We start from the raw sequence: 27994 nt of genomic DNA, 5'->3' as shown, positions 1-27994 counted from the left end.
ATGTTTTTTTTTTTGTTTGTTTGTTTTTTATATTTGACGAAATGATTTATCTTCCTCATTTGATGGCACAGTACGTACTTCCCAAACTAAAATCCTAACAACTATAAGCTTACTGCACTAATTCTGTATTTTTTCTATTGCATATTTAATTCATTTTTATTTTCTAAATACCATTATGTATGTTAACGTAAATGCAGTCTCCATGCATTGTAACGGTTTTAACAGCAATACCCGCGGTATACATTACCCGCACTAAGAATATATGATCTATTGTTTTAATTTTCGGAGGTGTATTATTATAAATATTGCCCACATGTCATCAACATTTAACATATAGTACGGCATAATATGAATTTAGTAAGAAGACAGTAGTTATCAGGCTATTCAAATAATACAAAATATAACATATAGTCTATAAAATACACAATAGTCGCTATTCAACATAAATGCATTCAGTAGTTGCTGTACTGTGGTTTTCAAGAATTCAGATTTTAGAGGTGAAAACACAAACAAACCAACTATAGAATAAGAAACAGGAATTTAAGAACTGTTTATTTCTCACAGCGCTGGACAGAATGACAGACGCTGAAAAATAAATGTATATATTTTTTATACTTCGTTTACCTTCACCGCGTTAATGCATTTTGCTAAATAGGCTGAATCCTGTGTTGGCTATTGTGAAATCTTTGTTTTGTCTTCTCAATCTGCTCAGTTGGTGAGACGTGCCTTGTTTGTCAAGCCTATATTGCGCAGGCGTGATCCAATCTGAGCCCAGTGAAACGCTCTTGGATATAGGATGGGATCACCCTGTGCTCTGCTATCTTTTAGCCTGTTTCTATGTCTGTGTAAACCGGGATACTGCGTGCGATCTACTTTTTGCGCTCATTCCTAAGGAATCCTAAAGCGTGTACACCTCGTTGGTTACTTTTTTTTTACGGACAACAATAATAAACCTGTGGATGGTGGTCGCATCAGGGTGTTATATTTGTGACTCTGGATGGAATAACATTGTCTTCACTCCAGCCATTAAAATCTAGGGCGCTTTAATATAAACGCCTGCTCTCCAAGCAGCATTTATGAAAGGGGGCGGGGGGGGTGGGTGGGGGGTGGGGGGGACACAGACAAAGTGGGAAAGAGAATTGATTTCGGTTTATGAATGGCACTGACATGGAGGAAATTCCGTTTCAGAAAGTCAAAACCAGGAGGAAGAAAGGCCACTGTCCCCCTGGATCCCCTTTAAATGCTATCGCCTGCGAGGACGAATTTGATTGCAAAGAGCTGGAATCTCTTTTCCAGAATTACAACCTGAAATTGGAGCAGACCTCGACTTTAAAAGCACTGGCTGTTTTGATCATAATGACTTCAACTTTGGCCCTGGTGGAACTGATGTCTGGCCCCAGCTTGACCATTTCCAAAGGGTCCCATCCAGTGCACTGTATTATCTTCGTGTCACTTTTCATCGTCACCAATGTTAAGTACTTGCAGGTGACCCAGCTGCAGCAAATCGTCAAGCTGACCTTGCTCTTCAGCTTTACTTTTTCTTTCCTGTGCTGTCCCTTTTCACTCGGAGCTTATGGTTTGGAGCCACCGACCTCCCCAGAGCAGGGGATGTGGCAGCTAATGTTAGTGACATTTGTCGCTTATTCCTTACTACCAGTGCGGACCTTACTGGCCACAGTATTTGGGCTTATGGTATCTGTATCTCATATCATTGTCAGCGCAACATCTGTCACTGCCAAAAGACAACCACTATGGAGAACAGTAAGTACCGGTACCATTGTATGTACATAACCAACAAAGTATGACGAGACATTAAGCTTCCTTTTTTAAATTGACAATCACCTTTTGTCAAATCATTGTCAAATCATAGAACATAATAAAGTGACTCCAACTGATGTATTGCTTGAGTTTATATTGAAGACACACTGAGGGTAAAACTTGCCCTAGGTGCACGTCCTTTCAGCACCATGAGAGAAGGACAGCGCACAAAGTGCTTTTGAACAACACGGGCTTTATGTTCCTGTTTTAATTATGTCGATATTCAATAAATAATACAGTATTCTCCACATTTCTTGAACAGCTAAAGTAAAAAAAAATACATTTAGAAGTAACAGATGTGAATTACACAACGCTTCTATTATTGATGAACCATAATTTTAGCAAAGAAAGAAATGCAAAGGCAAGTGAATGTAATAGTTTTATAAAAACGATATATTTAAATGCAGTCATCGGTGAGCCGTTAATACATTGTTGATAATAACAGTGAAAACTGCAAATAAAAAACGTCCTCAAAAGTTGACAACAACAGTCCGTTATCAATTTATTATAACTTACCTTAAACCTTATAATGCATCGATAAATAAAAAGTTTAGTTACACGCTATTGTGAAGGTTCTGAAGTACTCTGAACCAAATATTGTACTGACCCTTTCTTAAAACTAACTGGCATGAGCTGCTAGTGTACACAAACTAATAATCTTGGTACGAGCATAAATTGCTGCATAGAATTAAGTAGATTGATATAAAATACGACAGCTCGATTAGAAAACTCAACCATTCAACTCCAATATCTAGGACTCAGTATTACCGTTTTACAAATTCGACGAACTGCACTATAAAGTCAGATTAATTATTTGAACTGACATATGCCTGTTATTTATTAATCTTACTCTCAACTGTGAATCTGTTCCCCCGTCATTAACAATATTGTTTGAAAATAGAAAGCGAATGGTACAAGCTTTATACCTGGAAAGGCCATCCTGTTGGAAATAATAGCTTCTGACTTTTACAGTTCAACAAGCCGTCTGACCCCCTTTTAATGATAAGTGCAGTGAATAAATCACAGTATGCTAAAGGTTAATAAGCTTGCGTATATCCAAGGTTTTTTTGGAAAATACTTACCTATTCAAAGGTTTATTTGCACGTTCTTTACTGGGTGTACTGTTGTGATAACATTATTAGAACAGTAAACAAATGTTGAGAGACACAGGGGCTGGACAAAAAATTGCAAACAGCTGGCATAACAAAGTCAGTAGGGTGTAGTGCCACCATGGGTAACCACAAGTGTGCTGCTTAATTCTACAACTCTATTTAAGAGTTATACTTAACCATCTCGCAATGATTACCAATAATTCCTTCAGGGGTCCCAGGGTCGATGTTACATACTGCAGGTGCTAATGCTTTCCAAACCCTCTGTATCTTATGAGAAATTAAGCATGAATTGTTATATGTAACAAGTTAAACAGAGAGTATGGAATCCACACCTCTAAAACTCTTTTATTACGTTTTGATACAAGCATAAATTACAGAGAAGCAAAAGCAAACCTGTAGGCAAATCACTTGGCATAGTATAGAAAATATGCTGGATGTATGCTTACACCTCTTGCATTGAAATTTATTTTAGCACATACATTAATCATAGTGACCTTTATTATTGGGTTTTCCAGTAGCCTAGCCATTCATTATAACACTTATCCTGACACATATAATGGACATACTACATTTTTGTAAGAAAGATTAATACTGACTGTAAATGTAATATACAGTTAGGCTTCAAATTGTAATAATTTCAAGTCTATAAGCATAAGAATCAGCTTTGCATACAAATAAGTGTGGACTTGTGAATTACTATTTTGTTTAAATTTAATAGGACACAATAATTAGATCATCTGTAAATATGTAAATTTCTAATTGATTGAAAATTGTTACCTATTTTCCATCAAAAAAGTATTATTTGCCCGATGTATGCATTTTAGCTGCAAGGCACATTATGATTTCCATTTTTCTCTGCAAATTACTTTTTGTGTTATGATTATGAAAAAGATATCATTAGGCAGGTCTAATCTTTTAACAAGAAAAAATCATCTGCCGGGTATTGTTTAATACATATGAAACAAAATGAAAATCAAGGAGAGGTCTATATACATACAATATGAAAAGGTCCTACTGATCCTGTAGCTACCGAAAACATATTCAGCCCTACAGTTGTAGACTGTAGTTGTTTACACAAGTAAGGTTAAAACAAAAACATTTTCCAATTTACAGTATAGGTAAATTACATTGTAATAATTACATATACAAACTTGACATTTTTTTGGTTCTGTGCCTATTCACATTATTAACAACTGACCACATAATTCCACACATTTTTTATTATGGAAGATGAAACACACTTATTAAAGTGCTTTACAGATAAGACTTTTTACTCCATCTAGCAGCAACACCATACAAGTGTTAATGGATCATTGAAATCTGCTTTTTTGGATAGAAAGGTCTGCATACAGAATCGCTGCATTTGCTGGAGTTAGTTCTCAGTTGGGGTTATCAAGTTCCACCCTTCCCTTAACCTATTCATAAACTACTAAAAATTCTGGTTGCGTGTTGCATTGGCCTTTGCACTCTTGTGGTCTGGGGATGGAAAACAGTTGGGGTTTGGTTTGCCTCATTACCCCACAGGGACTGGTCAGACGCAAGACAAGGGCAGTTGGGAGACCAGACACGCTCTCCTCATCAGGGTTCAGTAGCTTAGTATCAATCGCTTCTTGGTTTTGCGGGAGTGAGTATTGGGATAAAGTGCTGATGTGAATTGAAAATGGGCAATTGGGCATTTTTAACTAAAAATGCCTTTTAAAATGTACACAGATCATTAGAAATTAACTCACCATTAACAACAAAAAAGAGAAATATTTTGTGATAGTATGATAGTAAGCTAGTTATTAACATTTAATTTAAATTAAAATAAAGCATGACTAAGTTATTGTATATAAATTTCAGGTATCATTTTTTTTTTTACAGCTTGTAGCCAATGCTGTCCTTTTTGCCAGTGTAAATCTGTCTGGAGTGTTTGTGAGGATTCTGACAGAAAGAGCTCAGAGAAAAGCCTTTCTTCAGGCCAGAAACTGCATAGAGGACAGGCTGAGGTTGGAGGACGAGAATGAGAAACAGGTCAGTGAAAACCAGACAAATATTTACTGATACAGCGGTTGGAGAAAAAATGTATGTATTTTATCCATATTAATACGTTGCCCTTCAAATGACTTTCATGCAGAGTTCCACCCCAACATTCCTGAAGGAATGAGAGACATCAATCAGTTTTCACTTACATGGACACTAACATTCCACTAGTATCCACTTCTCAATATTTATAATATGTATTCCAGTAAGGTAAATAACATATTCAGAATAAGAAGGGCCTTATTCGGTATATAAGTATTCTAATGTGATACAGAAAATGGGCTATATATGAAGCCATGTAAACGTATATTCCAAATATGAGGCTGAATTAACAATAAGCAAAGTGAATACTAAAGATCAGATAGTAGCATCAAGCTAATTTTGTTCTGAAGACAAAGTTGTTTTTATTAGAGGTTTTCAGATATTTAGACTCTTTAAACAGCTTGACCAGAGGAAGCAAAGCCAGTCCAAAAAATAATACACATTTTAAAATAAATCTGATGATTAAATGTGTCTTTTACACTTTGCAAATTACCTGGAGGTTATACATACTGCATGCATTTACTAAAAACAAAAAAAAAGCCAGCATTCGTTTATTACAGTTGAGGATGTAGCTACCAAAACACCGGAATAGAAACTTATAGTAGGTCTATAAAGTAGCTTTTTCAATTCATAATAGCAGTAAGTTGCATTCCTGTGTCCAGGAAAAAATACAACTATAACACGAGTGACATTTGAAGATATTCACACTGATAGGACATTTTATTTCCAGTCGCATAAACCTAAATCAATTGCTGAATTGCAACATACGTTAAGATGCAAAACTCTGCATGATCCTAAGCATTTGTGCATTTTTAATGTATGATGTACTTATATTGAAATGAGCATAGTTGCAATTACTTAGATGGATTTTTCATAACATGTAATATATATATATATATATATATATATATATATATATATATACAGTGCCTTGCAAAAGTATTCAGACCCCTGACCAATTCTCTCATATTACTGAATTACAAATGGTACATTGAAATTTCATTCTGTTTGATATTTTATTTTAAAACACTGAAACTCAAAATCAATTATTGTAAGGTGACATTGGTTTTATGTTGGGAAATATTTTTAAGAAAAATAAAAAACTGAAATATCTTGCTTGCATAAGTATTCAACCCCTGTGCTGTGGAAGCTCCCAGTTTACACCGATGAAAGAAATTACCCTCACGAGGACACAATTACCTTACCATTGGCCTCCACCTGTGAACCATTAAAGTTGCTGTCACATTTTCTGGATAAAAACCCCACCGTTGAAGGATCATTGGTCAGGCTGTGAATCTGAAGGAAAATGAAGACCAAAGAGCATTCTACAGAAGTTAGAGATAAAGTAATACAAATGCATAGATTAGGGAAAGGGTACAAAATAATATCCAAGTGTTTGGATATCCCAGTGAGCACAGTTGGATCAATAATCAGGAAGTGGAAGCTGCATCACACCACCCAGGCACTGCCAAGAAAAGGCCGTCCCTCAAAACTCAGTGCTCAAACAAGAAGGAGACTTGTGAGAGAAGCCACAGAGAGGCCAACAATCACTTTAAAGGAGCTACAGAGTTCAGTGGCTGGGAGTGGAGTAATGGCGCACCAGTCAACTATATCAAGAGCTCTGCATAACACTGGCCTGTATGGGAGGGTGGCAAGAAAGAAGCCGTTACTCAAAAAGTACCATCTGAAAGCACGTCTGGAGTTTGCCAGAAAGCATGAGAGTGACCCAGCTGCGATGTGGGAAAAGGTTTTGTGGTCAGATGAGACCAAGATAGAGCTTTTTGGCCAAAACTCAAAGCGCTATGTGTGGAGCAAACCTAACACTGCCCATGCCTCAAGACACACCATCCCTACAGTGAAGTATGGTGGTGGCAGCATCATGCTGTGGGGATGCTTCTCATCAGCAGGGACTGGGCATCTTGTTAAAATTGAAGGAAGAATGGATGGAGCAAAATACAGGGAAATACTGCAAGAGAACCTGCTTCAGTCCGCTAAAAAACTGAAGCTTGGGAGGAAATTCACCTTTCAGCAGGACAATGATCCCAAGGACAAGGCCAAAGCAACATTGGAGTGGCTCAAGAACAAAAAGGTGAAGTCCTACAGTGGCCCAGTCAAAGTCCTGATCTCAATCCCATTGAGATTCTGTGGCACTATTTGAAAATTGCGGTCCACAAGCGTCGTCCAACCAACCTGAACAACCTGGAGCAAATCTGCAAAGAAGAATGGGCCAAAATCACTCCGACACTGTGTGCAAAGCAGGTACATACTTACCCCAAAAGACTTAAAGCTGTTATTGCAGCGAAAGGTGGCTCTACCAAATATTAATGTGTGGGGGTTGAATACTTATGCAAGCAAGATATTTCAGTTTTTTATTTTTCTTAAAAATATTTCCCAACATAAATCCAATGTCACCTTACAATAATTGATTTTGAGTTTCAGTGTTTTAAAATAAAATATCAAACAGAACGAAATTTCAATGTACCATTTGTAATTCATTAATATGAGAGAATTGGTCAGGGGTCTGAATACTTTTGCAAGGCACAATATATATATATATATATATATTGGCTGTAATATATTGGCACTCTTGTGGTCAGGGGATGGAAAACGGTTAGGGTTTGGTCTGCCTCATTACCCCACAGGGACTGGTCAGATGCAAGACAAGGGCAGTTGGGAGACCAGACCATAACATCTAATGTAATATATATATATATATTAAATAACCAAATAACCTTTTACTTTTAAGTAGGCCTATTTATAAGACGGCTTTGGATGTTTTGCTTATTAACACTGATAACAGAAACTTGTCCTGATAATGTTAATGTTTAACTCTGAATGAATATGATTTTAATTACTTCATTAGTGTACAGTAGTGGATGATTTGATCTGCATCATACAGCAACAAAATTCTGAATACAAGCCATGTAATCGTACTGATTGAGGAATGGTCAGAACAATTTAAACCTTGCAGAACCATCCACTGAATCCTATGATTTCCCTACATACTTGCAGAGGTTTTTAATTCTTTCATTGTTTTGTCCAAACCCAGATATGTGTCACCTAGCGAGACAATGGTGTCAAAATGAGGTACAACTACACAATAAGATATCTACTGTAAAAGTAATAAAAAAAAATCCTGCTATACTGCAACACACTGGAACAAAATGCTCCAATGGGGGCGCTGCCTTTCTTTTATTTTATTTTTTTTCTTTTTATTTTTTTAGTGAAAGTTATGCACAGTCCTACAGTTTACTTAAAGGAGCTAATTAGCTGATTCCCTTTCCTGTTCAGGTCATAGGTTTCCAGTGCCTTGTTCAGTACACAATATAATATGCAGTTTAAAGTAAATACAAAATAACAATGTACTCAAGTTCCTACTAATTTTTACAAGCAATGCAATTATTACCCACCAATGCAAGGAGGGGATGAAAAAGTAAGCACATTATTGTACACGTTTGTTTAAAGCCTAATGTATATTCTAGTTTTTTGCCATTACAGTACATTGAAGTACTATACAGTCTAAATCATATGCTGCACCAGGAAACACTACATGTGAAAACGATCCCCACATTTTGGAAAGAAGCCTTAATAAGGTTTTTATGTTGCTGTAAAAATGTGTAAGCTTGTGTGAAACAATAACATTTTCACACTTCATAATTACTAGAAGCTATGTATTACGTATTGTTGCTGATGTCTTACTGAAACTACAGTATATTCACAGGAACACAACAGCTGTGAGTAACAGTATAGATCTTAGAATCCTAATCCTGTTTTTTTTCTTTAGGAGCGACTTCTAATGAGCCTTCTGCCCAGAAATGTGGCAATGGAGATGAAGGAAGACTTTTTAAAACCTCCTGAAAGGATTTTTCACAAGATATATATTCAGAGGCATGACAATGTCAGGTAAGAGCACATATTTCCTGCTGGTGTTTCCTTAGAGGTTCATTTTTGACCCCTGTATTTACATCACTAAATAGACAATACAGTAAAAACAGGCCTTTTGGTAGGCATTTTTTGTTTAAAAGAGTCTTGTTACCTTACAGAATATTATTGTGTTATAAAATAGTTTAAGCACTTGGGAACTTCATGGGTCTCAATTACATTTATAAGTATATTTATAAGTCAATACCAATGTAATTATGTCCTCACAATGACAAGGCATAACATGATAAAACAGACGCAATTAGATTAGTATTTACATGAACCAGTAGCAGCACAGTGGCTATGGCCATAAAACCCTTTAACTATAGTAGGTGGACGACTGCAATTGTTTTTAAGTATGCTTATTACCCATTTACATGTATAACAGACAACTACATTACATAAGGATTAGCAGATCGCAAGCTCATTTGGAATGGTATAGTTATAGTTGGCCTCAAGTATTCCCTCATCATAATGAAGCCATATACCACATACACATCCAAAATGTGCACTACGACACAGCTTGCACAAATAAATACTGTTGATATTTTGACCAGGAGCATGCCTAGGTCATGGGACTCAAAAAGATACAATAGTAGACAGTAGTGGCAAACAGGTTTCAAGGGGCAATAAAGTTGTGTACTAAAATAAACAGTGTACAATCAGGAAGTTATATTTCTTTGTGGAAAAGTACAGTTTTTATTTGAATACTGTTGCATTAGGAGTGTTGATTACCTATATCATGCAATGCACTCTAGAGCCGAATGCACAGTGCACTGGCTTGTTTTGTTTATAGAAATATTGTATCCATGGTAAACTCCTAATTAGTTTAGCTTTAGAGTTTAATGTGCTGTTTATGTACTTATAAATCAGCTACTGTGTTGACCTTGAGGCACTTGAATCGAGTATTTAGTCTGTAATAACAGTGCTATTTTGAAACAGCATTTTCTGTGATTTTCCTTGAAGCTGAGATTAAGCACTTTCAGTTTTCCTTCATAGTCCTCAAGCCTGTACTGCTGTACTGGATTACTTGGTACCTATTTAGGATAAAAGTTTTGCTAATCAAAGAAATGTATACAAATCTGTTTATTGTGATTGTTTTTGGTATTTTGGGTTATTTAGTAGGTTGTTCTATGTGCAAATGCTTGTTTGGTTGCAACCAGCCCTCCAGATGAGCTGTGTAGTGGGTGTTTTAAGCATTGAAAAATATAAACTACACATGATATTTGCATTTAATGTGTAAAGAATACGCATAGGAATTTTGCTGCACAGCTTGAGTTTTTCATGTTTTCAAGCTTCTTGTACTTCTTTGGTTTCCGGCATCTCAATGGTCAATTGTGAATATACTGCATGTGGTAGCTAGAGAATGGGTCATACAAATATCAATGTAAAGTCTGAAAATCTACCCCCCTCCCATAGTATCCCGGGGTAGTTTCTGTAGTATATATTTAAAATATACCTATATATGTAGAATATATTTAAATTATTTAAATTATAGTGGGGAAAATGTGTTAAATATATGTAAATATGTTACATTTACAATATATCTAACAATTTACAGGGCATGTTTGATATATACACATATGAACATTATTATTATTTGTTTATTTAGCAGACACCTTTATCCAAGGTGACTTATAGAGACTAGGGTGTGTGAACTATGCACCAGCTGCAAGAGTCACTTAAAACTACGTCTCACCCGAAAGACGGAGCACAAGGAGGTTAAGTGACTTGCTCAGGGTCACACAATGAGTCAGTGGCTGAGGTGGGATTTGATCCTGGTTACAAGCCCTTTTCTTTAACCACTGGACCACATGGAATAAAGAGTAATTCTAATGTGGGCACTGAACCCCAAAAAACTATGTTGTTTAAACTTGTGGAAAACCTCTTACAATATTTAATCCACCAATTAACCAAGTAATTAAATGAAGATGAGCAGATCATTTAAAATATGTGTAACTGCAAATAAATAAATAAACAAATACATAAATAAATAAAATATATCATGAAAATAAAGTATATTCAATTCATTTTATTTGGGGAATTATATTATGCTATCTCATAGTAATTCATACAACAATATCAATTTAGCAAAGGTTTCATGTTTGACTTATGTGTTATTGTTTAATAATATTTCCTCCTTATAGGTGGGGTAGACTCTGGGAGAAGGGGGTAGATACGGGAAGACATCAGAATCTACCCCGTGGTATATTCCAGAAACTACCCCGGGGTAGATTCTGGGAGGCCCCAAAATGTACCCGGATATAATCTCATAGGGGGTATAATATGGGAGGTTACACCAGGACAGTTGATTGTAGCCAGCCTGTGTATTGACAGAAACATGTGACCAATAAGTACGGTTGAATCGAGTTATTTGCAATAGATGTTTATAACTGAAAAATAAGCGATTGGATTTTTGATCTTCAGGATTTCTCTGTGCCCTCAACCTAACCTACCAATTTACTTATCTGTCAACTGAATTTTTGCACGATAAATCAATATAAAAAATACAATATTCTGTGTTTGGAGAGAGTTGGGTTGTTTATATTGATATAGCAAGTCAATAAGGAATACAATATTATCATTTCTTTATTTGCATTAGTGCAGTATCAGTACAGCTTATTTTTAAAAAAAAAATATTTTTTTTATTTTTAGGGAGTGTGTCTATCAATTTGGAAAGGGAGAGCACAAGAGACTGAGCAAGGAAGATTTACAGAAAACAAAATATGTGTAATTGCTTCATAGTACTATTGGGAGGCGACTCAATGAACGCAGTAACTAACTACATCGAGAGTAGTAACTTCTCGGACTATAATATTATTAATATTGTAGTGGGTACGGCCGGATTGACTCGCGGTTGCTGCCTGTTGGCAAATCGGGCAGACACGCAAAAGGACCATCGGATGAGAAACTCGGGGTCCTGGCTGTGGACGTGATGTACTTAGTGTGGTGGGGTTATCCAGGTTACCCACCAGCCGTGCAAGAAGACCTGGTGATGGAGGCATTCATGCCTGACCTGACCCCCACCACGCTCCGACAGCAGGCGCTGTTATCCGCGCCGCAAACAATAATACAAATAATAATAAATAGGGGCGGGACACTCCGCCACACATGCCCCCCCCTTGTGCGCAGCACACATGGCCTTTTCGGCCACCTCCCCCCTTAGTCCCCAAAGTCCCAGCTAGCAGTCCCAGCCTAAGAACAAGGGCAGCAACGGGCCAAAGGTGGCGGCCACGGTGGGATGTCTTCCTCCCACCCAAACAGTCGTAGCGTTCCGATGGCCCGCACAGAGGCCGGCTCCTCTGGCCAGAAAAATTTTGGGGGTGGTCTCCAGACCTGCCCCCCCTTTTTCATGGCCGGCAGCTCCCCTTCATGGGGTTCCAGCCACAGTATTTCCTGACAGGACTGGTAGCGACCCCAGGCAAAACAAGACCCTCGGGAGGCGACGGCAGCAGCAGCGGACCCTCGGGAGGTGACGGCAGCAGCAGCGGACCCTCGGGAGGTGACGGCAGCAGCAGCGGACCCTCGGGAGGTGAACTCGGGAGGGGCCCCTGGCCATGGAGGTGGCAGCGGGAGCTCCACTTCTACCTCGTACCCTGTAACTGGTGGCTCTCCAGGCGATGCGGAGCAACAGGCAGCCCCAGGCGATGCGGAGCAACAGGCAGCCCCAGGCGATGCGGAGCAACAGGCAGCCCCAGGCGATGTGGAGCAACAGGCAGCCCCAGGCGATGCGAAGCAGGCATCCTTGGGCGGTGTGAGGCAGGGCAGGAGCAGTCCTTCCTATGATGGTGGATGTGGAACCAGCAGGCATTCACCCTCTGCTGGTGGAGGTGGGAGCGGCAAGCAGTCCTCCCACGGTGGCTGAGGCGGAACCAGCAGGCATTCACCCTCTGCTGGGGGACTTGGCGGAGGCAGAGGCAGCTCCTGCTGCTCTGCTCCTGGTGCTGGAGACAGTGGCGAGGGCTCCTCACCCTCTGGCATTGGAGACGGCAGCAATGGCTCCTCACCCTCTGGCGTTGGAGACGGCAGCAATGGCTCCTCTCCCTCTGGCGTTGGAGACGGCAGCAATGGCTCCCCCCCTCTGGGCGCTGGATGCACGGGCTCCCCCCCTCTGGGCGCTGGATGCACTGGCTCCCCCCCTCTGGGCGCTGGATGCACGGGCTCCCCCACTCTGGGCGCTGGATGCACGGGCTCCCCCCCTCTGGGTGCTGGATGCACGGGCTCCCCCACTCTGGGCGCTGGATGCACGGGCTCACCCCCTCTGGGCGCTGGATGCTCACGCTCCCCCTTCTCGGTGCTGGATGCATGCGCTCCCCCCTTCTGGGCGCTGGATGCACACGTTCCCCCCTTCTGGGCGCTGGGTGCTCGCGCTCCACCTCTTCGTATTGCGTGGGGCATATGGCCACCGTGTACCCATATGCCCCACAGCCAGGGCACAACTCCACAAGGTTTACAATGTACACCTCCCAGCCATCCTCCTGCTGTTGCTGCAGTTGCATTTTTTTTTCTTTTCCCCAAAACACACACACAAAAAAAAAAATACTTTTTGAAAAAAACAAAAAAAACATCCTTTTCCTTCCTGGTTCGACTGTTGGAGGCGTTGTTTTGTCCCACGCAGGACACCATATGTGGTAGGATGGCTTGCAGTGGTGAGGTGTGGTGACGTCACGGACCAGGAAGTAATTGAACCAAAACAATGGATGGGCGGGTGAAACTGAACGCAACGGCGTTCAGCTGGATTTATTAATAAACAAAACAAAATAAAAGATTTAAACAAACAACAAAACACAAAACAAAAAGGCGCGATGGCCAAACAAATAAACAGAAACAAGTATATTTTAACTATAGCAATTGTTCGTTATATTCTCCTCGCTCTCTCTCTCCGCTCTCCCGTACTCTCCTCTCTACACTCAACACCCCCCCCCCCCCCGCAGCACTGACAACTGCAGGTTCTTATACTCTGGCCGAGGGGTTAACTTGCTGTTAATTATCTTATTACCCCTCGGCCACAGTCTGCATGCGTTTGGTAAGGATGCGTGACTGTCAGCTAGTTAAATAATCAGCCACGCATCCTCACAGGGTTTTTAAATATAAACAACAATAACAAATACGCGGCGCTGTTATCTGCGCCGCAAACAATAATACAAATAATACTAAATAGGGGCGGACCCTAGTCACCTGCAGACCTGATGCCACCACCACCCAGTACTGTCGGTATCAGAAAGCGTCCAGCCAGCAGGGAAATGACAACGGAGCGGCATAGACGGGGGACTGCTGCTCCACCACCTTCCTCCTCCCCTCTCCAAAATAACGAGAGAGACGCAGTGGCGATGGTGTGACATATCGACCAGGGTACCAGCTTGCATATTCCACTGCATGTTCCACCATCTCCACCCTGTGACCCAGGGTCCTTCCTGAAAGCTGTGGCGGACTGCTGGAAGACTGGGTGCCAACCCAGGTCCGACTCCTCACTGTCACCGGCCAGGTCGCTTCCATGCTTGGGTGACGGCACTTGGAGGTCCGGTTCGGGGACCGCACAATCCAGCATGATCCAGTTTTGGCTGGCGGAGATGCAGGATCCTGGGCTTGGATCTCCTTACAAAGTGGGAGCCACCCTCAACTTGGCCGGGAGAACCTTGTGTGTCGGCCAGAACCAACTGCGACTGACCCCGGGTCAGGAGAAGGAACAGATGAGCTGCCACACGGAGGCCACCTCGTGGAGTCAGCGGAAGAAGAGGGCTCATTGGACGTGGAGGGGCAGGCCCCAGCCCCTCCCATAAGCACATGATGGCGCATCAGCGACAGAGCCATTGAGGGTTGCAATCGGCGCGCAGGACTGCATGTCGTCTCCGGCTGTACCAGGAACAGCAGATGCGGTGGAAGCGCAGTGGCAGTGGAACAAGGAGGGCCTGTCTCAGAGCCAGTAGGACCAGCTATGGGAGCTACTGAGGGGGTACCTGGATATTTTCACTGCGAGAGTGGAGGACTGTGGGTGCACTGGATTAGTCTAGCACAGCATCAGCACAGGGGACACAGCTCTGATCTAGGAGCAGCCATGCCGATTACCCTTGACAAAGCGGGAGACGGCCGAGGGCATGATTTGTGAGATGGCCGCTGCTGGGGTAATCGAACCATCAGCCAACCCTGGGCTGCACTGGTTGTTATGGTGAAGAAGTAAAACGGGTCACTGCGGTTCTGCGTGGTTTATCGCAAACTGAACGCAGTAACCAATAACGATTTGTATCCCCTGCCCAGAATCGACGAGGCCCTGGACTGCATCACAGGCTCTCGCTGGTTCAGCTCCCTCGACCTGCGCAGCGGCTACTGGCAGGTCGAGCTGGCCTCTGTGGCAGTTTACAGTAAAGCCCTTTGGACTGTGCAATTAGGCAAGAATGATAGCAAGAATGAAAAATTGGGACACTTTCAGTTTGATTGGGGGGGGCGGGGGGGTATAATATAAGTGCGTATATCAAAATAAAATAAAAAAACAGAGCATGCACATGCCATGTACTGTAAATCGTATAGCCCTCTAATTGCCAGCAACAGCAGTCTCATACTTCTTGGATGACTTGGCCATGTGCATAACATCCTTTCTGCCGATGACATAACTGTAGAACTCCTTGCAGCTCATGTTGAAATTAATTTGTTCTTGCGTTTCGCACTTCACCAGCTCAATACTGCTTCAGTTCCTCACGCAACCTTCAATTCACAGTCACAATACCGACAAGCATGTTGGTGCACTAATATGTGATACACTTGGATAAACTCTGTAGCAATAACTTGCGTACCCAACATGTTGCTCAGTCCCTGACCACCTTTCAATGCCTCCTCAAGACACACCTGTTAAGACAGCATATGTAAACTTCACAACCCTCGACTATATTGGACTATATGGCAGTAATGGCACCCAATTGTATCAGTACTTGCATCACCTTGTACCTACACTTAACTCCTCCACACTTTGCTGTATTCTACTACTGCGCTCAATTATAACTATTTTCTGTATCTTGTACTTGATTTTACTCTTAAAGGTAACCGTATTCACATTTTTTTAAATTGCTCTTATTTGAAATCGTTCTTATCCATTTATTGTATTTACTACATACTCTAAATGTAGTAAGCACATATTTACTATAAGTGTATCTGCTCTTGGTTGAAGTTGCTCTCAAACTTAATTGTTTACTATATCTTTTTATTTTCTCTGTAAGTCGCCATGGATAAGGGTGTCTTCTAAGAAATAAATACTACTACTACTACGACTACTTCTACTACTAATAATAACAATAATAAAATAATATATCCCACCGGTGTGATGCTTCTTTACACAATTTTTACACAATTTACAACATGTCTTTCTACACAGTCATATGATTGAATCCAGGTGTAATTTTTTCCCACTCCGTTCGGTACTTTGTTTTTGCTTTTTAGTGACAGGTTCGTCAACAACACCAGCCAGTAAAACCGTGCATGCCCGGGCCCCAGGTTAACATGATTGGATAGCTGCATAGATGTAAACAACACACCCTAAACTAGTAGAGTATGCTGTTGCACAGCGAGACAGTACAGCTGTCACATATAACGAGAAAATCAAAATTTCACATTTTACGCCTGGGTTTTCAACATTTACTCTAAACATCGGGACAAATGGCGTCCCGACAGTTGGGGCAGATGGCTTTGCCACAGACCCTGCTAATGGCACGTCGTTGGGGAAGATGGCATTGCCACAGACCCTGCTAATGTGGCTGCAGTACGAGACTGGCTAGTCCCTGGGACTGTGACAGAGGTGTGTAGTTTTCTGCACCGTCTGACCGAAAAAGGGGGCCGGTTTGCTTGAGACACCGAAGGCGCAGCCGCCTTTGGAGAACTGCGGGAGGCCCTTGTGAAAGCCCAGGTTTTGTCGTGATTTTTGTGTTGTTTAATTCTGAGATTGTTGAATCTGTTTTGTATTTGCCCCTGTTTGAGTGTGTGTCACCCTGGGAGTCGGTGTAGCGCTCAGGGGTGGGTAAGGGCTGCCTGTGACTGTGTAAGCAAAAGTGTGTGGATGGTGCTAGCTGCTGTTAGCTGCCAATAAAAAATGCATTGTACCTGAAAGAGTCTTGGTGTGTGTGTCAATAACTCCCATGCTTGCTACAATATTATTAATCAGGACTAAATAAAGCCAAATTAGGTTTTCTGTTATTTTTATTTTCTCCAAAATCGGAGAGGCAGACTCTCCATTTGTATTGGTGTTTGCAGCCATTTATTGTAAAGCACAACTCGTGTTTTAGTTTTTTTTTCCAGAAATGTAAATTACTATTACATATGCCTAAAGAACTAAATATAGGCGATTCTGAGCCCCATCTGCTCATTACCATCCTAATTGTTATTCTGCCTAGTCAATCAGCATGCTAGTGACTACAGGTTTTGAAAATCACACCTACATTGTCACGTCTAAATCCAGTGTTACCTGTAGTAGAAAATTTAGTCATCTAGACTAGCATAAGTGATTTAGATGCTTAAACCCTTAATTAAACACTAGTGGTAGATGTATTAAAGTGTTGCGGCTGTCGCAATGGTCGCAAACCAGTTGCAAACGAGGTGTCTTTTGAGGGAATTCTTTGCGGGAGCAGTTTTTCTTTGCGGTTCAGCCTAAGCTGAATTTCTAATTATGGGCATTCTTACATAAATGTGCAAAGATGGTGTGGAGATAATGTAAATAAGGGCCCACAAATATTATAATGAGATGTACTAAAGCTGCCGGCAATTGCGACACTTACAATTGCATCAATTTGTTGAGAACCTTTGAAAGCATGTTTTAAACAGTCAAAATTAGCAAACCTTTCACCCAGAGAAGCCTATTGTCCACCCTGTATTATCTTGCCTCTGGGTCCTTTCAGGGGACTGTGACAGCTCTTGCTGGCACTTAATGCATTTTTGTGCTCAATGCATTTTTGAGGCGGTCACCCAAATACCTATTTTTCCCTAAAAGCAGGATGTACTTACAAGCTTTGAAAACACATTACTATGACATTTCTGGTTTCCCCAACATGTTGGGAGCAATAGACTGCACACATATGCCACAAACGGAAGAGGAAACACCTATTCTATTAATGTGCAGGTGGGTTGTAATTGTGCACAATTTAGCACTGCACCACTGACTAAATTAAATAAAAACTGACAGTATACATTTGGCTTATAGGCTACTCATGATAATACGAATTAGTGGTATGTGGTGCGAGTCACAGCCCAGATGGTATTGGCTGGGACAGAGACTCAGACACAGTTAAATTGTGCTAATGCACCTTTCTAATTCAAAACTAAACAAAAATAACATGGACAAAACACTTACAAAAACACACTTGACAAAACAAAAGGCGGCACAAGGGCCAAAACAAAAGGTTTTACACAAACTCACAAACATAAACAAACGACTGCACAGCACGGAACATGAAACACATACCTCCACCTCTATCACCAACATCAATTCTAATCATTCTAACTAACACCTGTGAACACCTATTTTATACACCTGTGGCCAGGGGTGTAGTGCTGCCGGGTCATCAGGGAGCGGCGACCCCTCACTTTTTGGGTAGGGAGAGCATCGCCTCCGTACTTCACGTGTAGAATTTTTAACTGTTTTGTGTTTTGCTCCTATTAATATAAATGTGTATGTGCTTTTGTATTGTATTTTTTTTTAAACCCAACACCCTGTTGTCCGGTTTAGCAGGGGCTACTGTACTTTTTTGGGGGGGGGTGAAGGTGGGGCCCCACTATATAATGTGATGGGATTAAACTGCCTTTCATTATTTATTTGAAAAAATGTCGCACAACTCTTGCAATGCAAGAGATCTCATTAACACGACACAACAAACATTTAAGTGAGTATATTGCGGCTCTCTTTATTAACATATTTCCTCTTAGCAGGCCTACATACGACAAAGGAAATGCAAATTGCGGTATGTTTGCGCTCATTTTAGTACATCTACCAGTTAGTCATTTACGAAAATCATGGCTATACCAGCCCTGAATACACAGCTTAAAAAAAAACATAACTTCAGTCAATTTAGTCACGTATGAAAATAAGGCAAATAGTGTTTAAATTGGAAAGTAAATTACTCAAAGAATATGGTGACCAGATTTTTAAGTCCTTAAATATTGTGCATAACTTTCAACTTCCATGCTACGGGGAAGCTCTAGGGTTTTTATTTTCACTTTGGCAAAGTTTGATCTAATATCATATTGAAAGTGAATGCCGAGAGTCATTGTGATATTCAGAGAGGAATCATTTACTTTCAAATTTTTTTTTCGTGAATACATTATGTTATTGTCTTCGTAATTTAATTTCTGCACAGCAAGTATAGTTATTACATTACACAGTAGCAATTCAATAATATCAAATTCCGAGATTCTCAATTCACATGAATCACTATGTGTGAATTATTCATAATGTTTTTTTTTTTTTCATACAATAATTTCCATACAATAAACAACATTTAAGATGATGGCTGTGTGGTCCAGTGGTTAAAGAAAAGGGCTTGTAACCAGGAGGTCCCCGGTTCAAAGCCCACCTCAGCCACTGACTCATTGTGTGACCCTGAGCAAGTCACTTAACCTCCTTCGGGTCTTTCGGGTGAGATGTATTTGTAAGTGACTCTGCAGCTGATGCACAGTTCACACACCCTAGTCTCTGTAAGTTGCCTTGGATAAAGGCATCTGCTAAATAAACAAATAATAATAATAATAATCCCAAACGTCGGCTCTGAGCTGCTAAAACCGCCCCATTTTATAGCCCTGCATTTGTATAAACTTGCAACATTTTAAACAATGCAATCAATCATACTCCCCTAATACCACCCCCAAATCTTGTGCAGTAACAGGTGTCTCATGTGTACCAAGCAGGCTGCAAAAAAGAAACATAATCCTGAAGGAAAACAAACAATAACACAGAACAGTTTCGTAGTGTGCGAAACAATAGTTTTATACACATTTTAATATAGCGGTTAAACAGAATGCTCTGGTAGTTCTAGTTATATATGTAAGTCCGGTAGTTCTAGTGTTAAGTTTATTTTGTTTTCAGATTGTCAAGAGATGCTTTCTCATTACAGTAGTCTCCGGCTAAGAGAACACCCCTCGGGAAGCAAGTGAAGTGTTCTTGTAGCCGAAGTGTTCTTTAAGACCAGACACAATATGAATCAATAAATAAGTAAATGTATTACTTGTCATGACGCATCAGGCAAACGTATGTTAATAAAAAAAAACTATAATAATAAAGTAACAGACAAGCTAATGTTAATAAACTGTAACTAAATTAACACACCACCCCTACACACATTAAAAAATGCAGCAGTAATAACACTATATGCACATTATTTAACAGAATGGTGAAGCAACTCGCCAAAACGGGAAACACCAAATTGCTCGGCAACTTGTGTCTGATTCAGGTTCTTTTAAGAGCTCGAACAATTTCCAACTTTTTGTAGCAAGAGAAACAGCTGCACATTTTGCCGTTTGTTTACATGTCATTTTGTAGCGATGAGGTGCACTCATGGAAATCAGAATACAAAACAAGTCAATGATATGACTCTAGTTCCGGAAAGATTTAATAAACCAATCAGTATGCCTCAAGACACTCATGTGATGAGAAGTTGCTTTTAAAAAGACTGAATAAACCATTTTAATTTAAGTTTGATAACGATGATGAGTTATCAGGTTAGAAAACAGTACTGTATCCATTGCGATCGAATTGCTAACAGTGCCAAGAAGGTGTGCTTTTAAGCGAAGTTCCTGTTCCATTAGCCGGAGCATTTCACCACAAGGGTGTTTCTCTTAGGCAAAGTGTTCTCTTAGGAGGTGACTACTGTATCATTGATTGGTTCTGAAAAACTGTGTAGACAAGGCAGGAAATATCATCATACAATGAACACATTTTAACAGGTTCCTTCCTGTCATCTTAAAACATGTTAAAATGGACATTTGGAAATAAAACTATTTGAGAAACTTAAAGGAATTGACCTCACCCCCACCTCCCCAGTTCTGACCCTTGCCTCTTTTGCTGAAGAAAAAAAACATGTTTTTATCAATGTGTTGTTTTCCTTCCATTAAACTAATAGCAGTGATAAAGTAAAATACAGTACTTATAAAATATCATATAGCTATCACACATATGCAATAGATAGCATTAATCTCAAATATGAGTACTCCATTGTCTATTTTTTTTCTTAAACTTTGCAGGATAAAATATACTACTTCTATAATTAAGACACAAATAAAAATAAGGGGTCACCAAATTAAATAAATATGTATCCTGCCTCTAAAACTGCTTATTTTGATATTTTTAAAGAAGAAAGCTAAAATTAAATGAGGACTTTTTTTTATTGTTTTAAACTATTTCTTTAAAAAACAAATATCAATTTAAATACATTTTTAAAAAATGTAATGGGCACATGGAGACCTGGAACTATTGTATTTAATTTTTGCTAAAAATGGCATAAAAAATAACACGAGTTACACAAATGTTAAAAATAACTAGTTCACAAATGATTTTGTATTATTCACCAGCATACATTTCTTAGAGGGTACCTGTGGTGAAAGTTAAAGTTCAAAGTTGTTTGTACACAGATAAAGTGCCAGATGTCCCATCCAATTCGGGATGTCTGGTGACTATCAATGACCCAAAACCTTATCTGGAGCACTGATTGCAACAGAGTAAAAAAATCTACCTTTTCTCTGATTTCTAACCAAAATTAGTAAAACTTTACATATTGTCCAACCTTTTAGTAATATCTAGGCTGTTTATACTACTTCCTTTGTAAAGGTTAACACTAACCACAGTTAGTACTTACTGACTTGAGTAAATACAATTTGAACACTGGGTAAATTATCAAAACAACAACATATTTTCTGTTGTAATTAAGACTAAAGAAGTGACAACAATTTATTCTAAGATTAATTTTATGTGATTTACGCATGCATTTAAAAAAATGCTTAAATGCTGTAAAACTTTAGTCATCTTTATAATTAATTTATTTTGAACTAGAAACTATCAGTTCCCAGCACAATAAAGAATATAACATTAAAACATTGTTGCAGTAGTGCTAATCAATCGTAACTAAATTAGTGTTAATATTGCAGTCTAGCATTTAGAAAGTGTGAAAATGTATCAACTGTGATCAGATGGAAGCAGAATAAATTGAAAAGTGTAAAATGTGTGGGTGTTTTCCAAGAAGTACTTACAGTTCCTCCTTTCACACTCATCATGGCTTGTTGCTAGCTGCATTGCAAAGCCAGCTTAAACATTGAAATATTATAATGCTGTTAATTAATTCATTAGAAATGCAAAAAATATATTTTAATTTCAACCCACATATCATTGAGGCAAATTGTATTGTATCTTTGTAAGTCAGTGTAACTAGGCACCCTTTTCAAATTTGAAGGGTGTTAAATAGATCACATACCATCATGTGTAACCTATTCCACCCTTAAAATTTGAAAAGGGTGCAGAAAATTAAATCAGGGAAAACAAAAAGATAAAGAGAAACACAATCCCTCAAGCAAATCAAGAGGCAGAAGTGATGGCTTGTTGTACAACCCCCCCCCCCCCCACTGCGGAGCTCAAGGCACTGCACACTTATTAACAGCAGATGATAAGGATTACAGACAATAGAGCAAAGCCAAGATCAGCACTCTATTTAACGAACAGGCCACACAACACAGCCCCAGAGCAGATATAATATATTATATCTAGTGTATTACCACCGTTAATACTATTCACAACCTCAGTCTTACTTGGCTCCACTTTTTATGAAAAACAAGAACCAACTGAGACTTGTATCACAAACTTTTGTAAAAATACTAGACTTATCTCACACGACAGATTAGATTGTTATGAAAATGGCACATAAGCTTTTATTGAATATCAATTACAGTAAGTCAGTATCAGTTACAACATCCGAGAGAGAAGATCAGACATTCTTTGTTAAGGGGCTATGTAACAAGAGTGTTCTGTTACTATGTGGGTATCCGCTGATTGACAAGAGAGACACAGGGTTGACGTTGAAACGCCGCTCAGGCGTCCAGGTTTTATTAATTAACAGGCAGTTGCAGTGGGTGGTGGCCGCCACTAGGGTACCAACAATGCCACTCAGTGGCTCAGCGCTGCTCCCACTTAAAAGGAGGTCCCGCTCCAGGAACCTTGTGGCTGTCCCCTAAATAAACTCTGGTGGGATTAAAATCCCCTAAACGAATCCTTGTTCTGAGCATTCAGATCCCGGTTAACACACACTGGTTCGTACATGCAGCTCTGAAGATCGCCAGCCAATTCACTTCTAGCTTGCTGACAAAGAACAACAAAATGGAGTACCAAAACCAAAGGACTGTATTTTCAGCCCCCTTTTAAAGCCATGTGGCCAAGGTTAATTGATAATCAATTAGTCAATCAACACCTGGCCACATGCTGCACATGGATTTCAATTAGGCTGGGAGGAAATTCTAACCTTCCACCCCTGCCATATCTAACACAAACTTTATTTTGCAAAAACTTTCAAATGAAACACATTTTCTTTACAAACCCATCAAAAACACATTATTTACACATGCCGGGCCTCAGCCCTGCCACAGGCTGATAGTAGGCTGTTGATGTTCTCAGTCAGTAGCAGTGAAGATACTTCATTAAAACTGGTTTTGTAAAATTTTACTTCATAGCATATAAACAAAATACTGCAAATTACCTTGAGAAAGCCAATGGTAAATAATACGCACTTGGGGGGCCTCGAGGACCAGATAATTTTTTTGAACTTATTCCACAATCTCTGATGATGGAATTCTTGGTTCAAAATCTCTTGGTCTAATTTTAATACAGGACTGATTTATCTGAATCTTGTAACAATCATAATTTTAGAACATGGAAGACAATGAGCCAGCCTCTTAAACTAAACATGTTTATTTATTTTTTTGTTGTATAATGGCACTTGTACCATACATCTAGTAATTCCTGAATGCTCTTCTATGCTCTACTTTCTGCAATACTGCAATTTAAAATAATCCTCCAGATTTTATCATATTAGACATGTTCCTTTTCAGCCTGGAGCTTTTCATATTTCTGTTCTCTAAAACTGGGCATTGAAAGCAATAATATGGGTTGTGTGACCCTGAGCAAGTCACTTAACCTCCTTGTGCTCTGTCTTTCGGGTGAGTCGCTGTAAGTGACTTTTCAGCTGATGCATAGTTCACACACCCTAGTCTTTGTAAGTCGCCTTGGATAAAGGTGTCTGCTAAATAAACAAATAATAAAAATTTATACTTGATTTTATGTACTTTCTTGGAATTCTAGTATTACTTATCACAATGAGTAGAATGTTTTGTCCCTTGTTTTCTGCCTTTCCCAGGGGGTCTATTTTAATGAGCAACAGTAAATATTAGGTTTGTGTTATTGAGACTGTGATAAACCTGCTCTGCCACCCTTTTTCACACTAGTTTTAAATATTTTATTAACATTAATCCTCACAGCACTAAGACAAAGCACAGGAATAATACCACCCCATAAAGCCACATGTTAATGATTCTGTTGATTGAAATCCCTCCAGAGTTTGTGACCTCAGCTGCCTGATGTTAGTAGCACCACTATAAAGAGTATTTTTAGAAATAGAAATCTTGGTTTACAAACTATCTGAACACCATGTATTATTTTTGTTAATGCCAAGATTCTGTTATTATGTGTATTTGTATATCATGTGAGTTTTACTGTTAGGAAACTAATTATTATTATTTGTTTATTTAGCAGACGCCTTTATCCAAGGTGACTTACAGAGACTAGGGTGTGTGAACTATGCATCAGCTGCAGAGTCACTTACAACTACGTCTCACCCGAAAGACGGAGCACAAGGAGTTTAAGTGACTTGCTCAGGGTCACACAATGAGTCAGTGGCTGAGGTGGGATTTGAACCGGGGACCTCCTGGTTACAAGCCCTTTTCTTTAACCACTGGACCACACAGCCATCATCTTAAATGTTGTTTATTGTATGGAAATTATTGTATGAAAATAAAAAAAAACATTATGAATAATTCACACATAGTGATTCATAAATATGTCTAACAAACATTTTTTCCCCCTTTTATACTAGTATAGGTTGTGTCCCTTTGAACTTTGATAAACAACTGAGGAGTTAGCCAAGGGGAAATGGTCCCCAGCCAAGCCCAGAAACTTGGTGTGACCAGTTTCTGTTAGAAAACAAAGGGTGCTTTGACACTTAATCAAACTCATGTTTAATAATACTGTGACGACCCCTGGGCTAGGTTGCACCAGCTATTTGTAAGTTCAGTCAGATAACTTGAAGGCACAGGACCAGATGAAACAAGACAAACTAACGAGACAAACAAAAGTCCTGCCGACCTGAACTGACCGGGTTGCTACAATACTATAGCCTTTCAATGTTTAATATCTGGTATTTGATATTGCAAAACAAATGTACATTAATTTCATGAGAACTTACCTTTATACTCTTTTTATTTTTGCAGCATCTTGTTTGCAGATATTGTGGGCTTCACAAGCCTAGCCTCTCAGTGCACAGCCCAGGAATTGGTGAAACTTTTAAATGAACTCTTTGGAAAGTTTGATGAGTTAGCCACTGTAAGTACACATTGTTATTTTCTTAACACCTTGGTTAATTCCTAGGGTGGTGTGTTGGTTAAATATGTATTTCATTGTTGTAGCAATTATATATACTGCATATGCAATGTAATTGTAGGACTGCGCTGACCATCCAGTACAAACAAATATCAGTAATGAGTAATACACAGGTAATTGTGCTGTTAATCGTTATTCAGAGAAAAACAAATATGTAAAAAAAGGATTGAATCAGTTCAAGGCAATTGAGAGACAACAAACTTATATTATTTTTCTTAGTACTTGAAAAGAGCATGATGTCTACGTTTGCAGTATTTTATGATAATTTTGGATGGCCCCTTTCAATTTCGGAAAGCTGCAGTCACTGAAATTTCAACATACATCCACTTGAAAAAGGGATTTCTTAAGGATATACTTTCCAAAAACTCACATTAAAACAGACGTTTTCAGTTCATATTAGGTTTATTTAGGGATTTTAGACTATAACAAAGTTATTCATTATGTCCATGTGCACATGTCCGTAAAAAACAAATTTTGTTTTCATTTGTCAAAGAAAAAAAAAGTAACTGGCTACTTTTTTAAAGGTGTTTTAGCTTTGGTATTTCAGTCATTTTGTGGGGGGGTTATGGTATTACTAATTCTGTCTTTGTCTTGGCAAGGGGTACAAAAAATAGAAGCTAATTTACTGTTACTGTGTGCTTTCAATGGATTTTGTTGAAATCTCGCAGTGTTTAGTTGGTTTTGTTGTTAGATGTGGTGTCTGGTGTACAGATAGTCAGCATCTTTAAACACTTTAGCAAGCTATTTTTTGCACACTAAGAAACTACTGTTTCATTATAGATTCTGTTGAAAAGAAAAGCCATAGTATAGTATTGTGTAAGAGGACAGGGCCTTTTATTGTAACAAAGATAAAATAGATTTCAAGTCACTTGTGATGTTTAAAAAAAAAAAAGAAAAATTAAGGCATTTTTTGTGGTGGTACTTTTTTCATTTTACTTTTTTTATTTATTTGATATCCATGTATTATTACACTTCTTCAGTTGTTAAAATAAACACTGGCAGTTCCACAATTTCTGTCTGTTATGTCACCACTCAAGCGTTCTCATGATTTATTTGTCACCAGAAATGTATTTGAACCCCAGACAGCATCCAGTAAAATGACTTTATTCCCATATATACAGTATCTATAGTAAGTATTCACCCCCCCTTGGACGTTTTCACAGTTTGTTCTGTTACAACCTGAAATCTTGATGCATTTAAATTAGATTTTTTTTCCTTTGATTTACACAACCTACTCAACACTTTCAATGTGTTAAAAAATGGGGGGGGGGGGGACGGGGGGGGGACAAATCAATTAAAAATAAAAACCTGAAAAGTCTTCATTAGATAAGTATTCACCCCTTTTGCTATGATACTCCTAAATAAGCTCAGGTGCAACCAGCTGCCTTCAGAATTCACACAATAAGTTAAATGGAGTCCATCTGTGTGCAATAAAAGTGGTTCACATGATTTTAGATTAAATACACCTGTCTCTGTAAGGTCCCACAGTTGGGTAGTGCATTCAAAGCAAAGATACTACCATGAAGACAAGGAGCTTTCAAAACAACTCCGGGATAAAGTTGTGGAAAGGCACATATCAGGGGAGGGGTATAAAACGATTTCAAAGGCATTGAATATCCCTTGGAGCACAGTCAAGTCGATCATTAAGAAGTGGAAGGTATACGGCACCACCCAGAATCTGCTAAGAGCAGGCCGTCCTCCCAAACTGAGGAGCCGGGTAAGAAGGGCATTTGTCAGAGAAGCCAGCAAGAGGCCAATGACAACTCTGAAAGACCTACAGCGTTCCATGGCTGAGATGGAAGAAACTGTCCATGTGTCAACAATAGCTCAGGTAATCCACAAATCTGGCCTGTGTGGAAGAGTGGCAAGAAGGAAGCCATTTCTAAAAAAAGCCCATGTAAAAAGAATGGAATTTGCAAAAAGGCATGTGGGAGACTCTGAATAGATGTGGCAAAAGATTCTGTGGTACAATGAAACAAAAATTGAACTATTTGGTCCAATGCAAAGCGTTATGTCTGGCGCAAACCCAACACAGCACATCACCCAGGTAACACCATCCCTACTGTGAAGCATGGTGGTGGCAGCATCATTTTATGGGGATGTTTCTCATCGGCAGGGACTGGGGCACTTGTCAGGATAGAAGGGAAAATTAATGGAGCAAAGTACAGAGAAGTCCTTGAGGAAAACCTGCTGCCCTCTGCAAGAAAGCTGAAACTGGGATGGAAGTTCACCTTTCAGCATGACAACGACCCAATGCACACAGCCAAACCTTACACTGGAGTGGCTAAGGAACAAAAAGGTAAATGTCCTTGAGTGGCCCAGTCAGAGCCCCAACCTAAATCCATCAAAAAATTTGTGGCATGACTTGAAGATTGCTGTCCATCAACGCTCCCCAAGGAACTTGACAAAGCTTGAACAG

General features: G+C 39.4%; 1 protein-coding gene across 1 annotated transcript in view; it reads left to right on the top strand.

The window, feature by feature from the left end:
* The first annotated feature begins 1109 nt into the window (after window positions 1-1109).
* The window catches only part of LOC117394455 (adenylate cyclase type 1-like), a 114733-nt gene continuing 87848 nt past the window's right edge, over window positions 1110-27994 (top strand). Inside the window, exons 1-4 of the mRNA XM_033992770.3 lie at window positions 1110-1761; window positions 4794-4943; window positions 8779-8897; window positions 25407-25518. Coding sequence (XP_033848661.3) covers window positions 1153-1761; window positions 4794-4943; window positions 8779-8897; window positions 25407-25518 — 990 coding nt within the window. The 5' untranslated portion in view covers window positions 1110-1152. The remainder of the gene's footprint in view (window positions 1762-4793; window positions 4944-8778; window positions 8898-25406; window positions 25519-27994) is intronic.

This window comes from Acipenser ruthenus, chromosome 3 (genome assembly GCF_902713425.1).
Source record: "Acipenser ruthenus chromosome 3, fAciRut3.2 maternal haplotype, whole genome shotgun sequence".
NCBI classification, from domain to species: Eukaryota; Metazoa; Chordata; class Actinopteri; order Acipenseriformes; family Acipenseridae; genus Acipenser; species Acipenser ruthenus.
The sequence above is the reverse complement of the archived record's forward strand: the minus strand, read 5'-3'. Positions and strand labels throughout refer to the sequence as shown.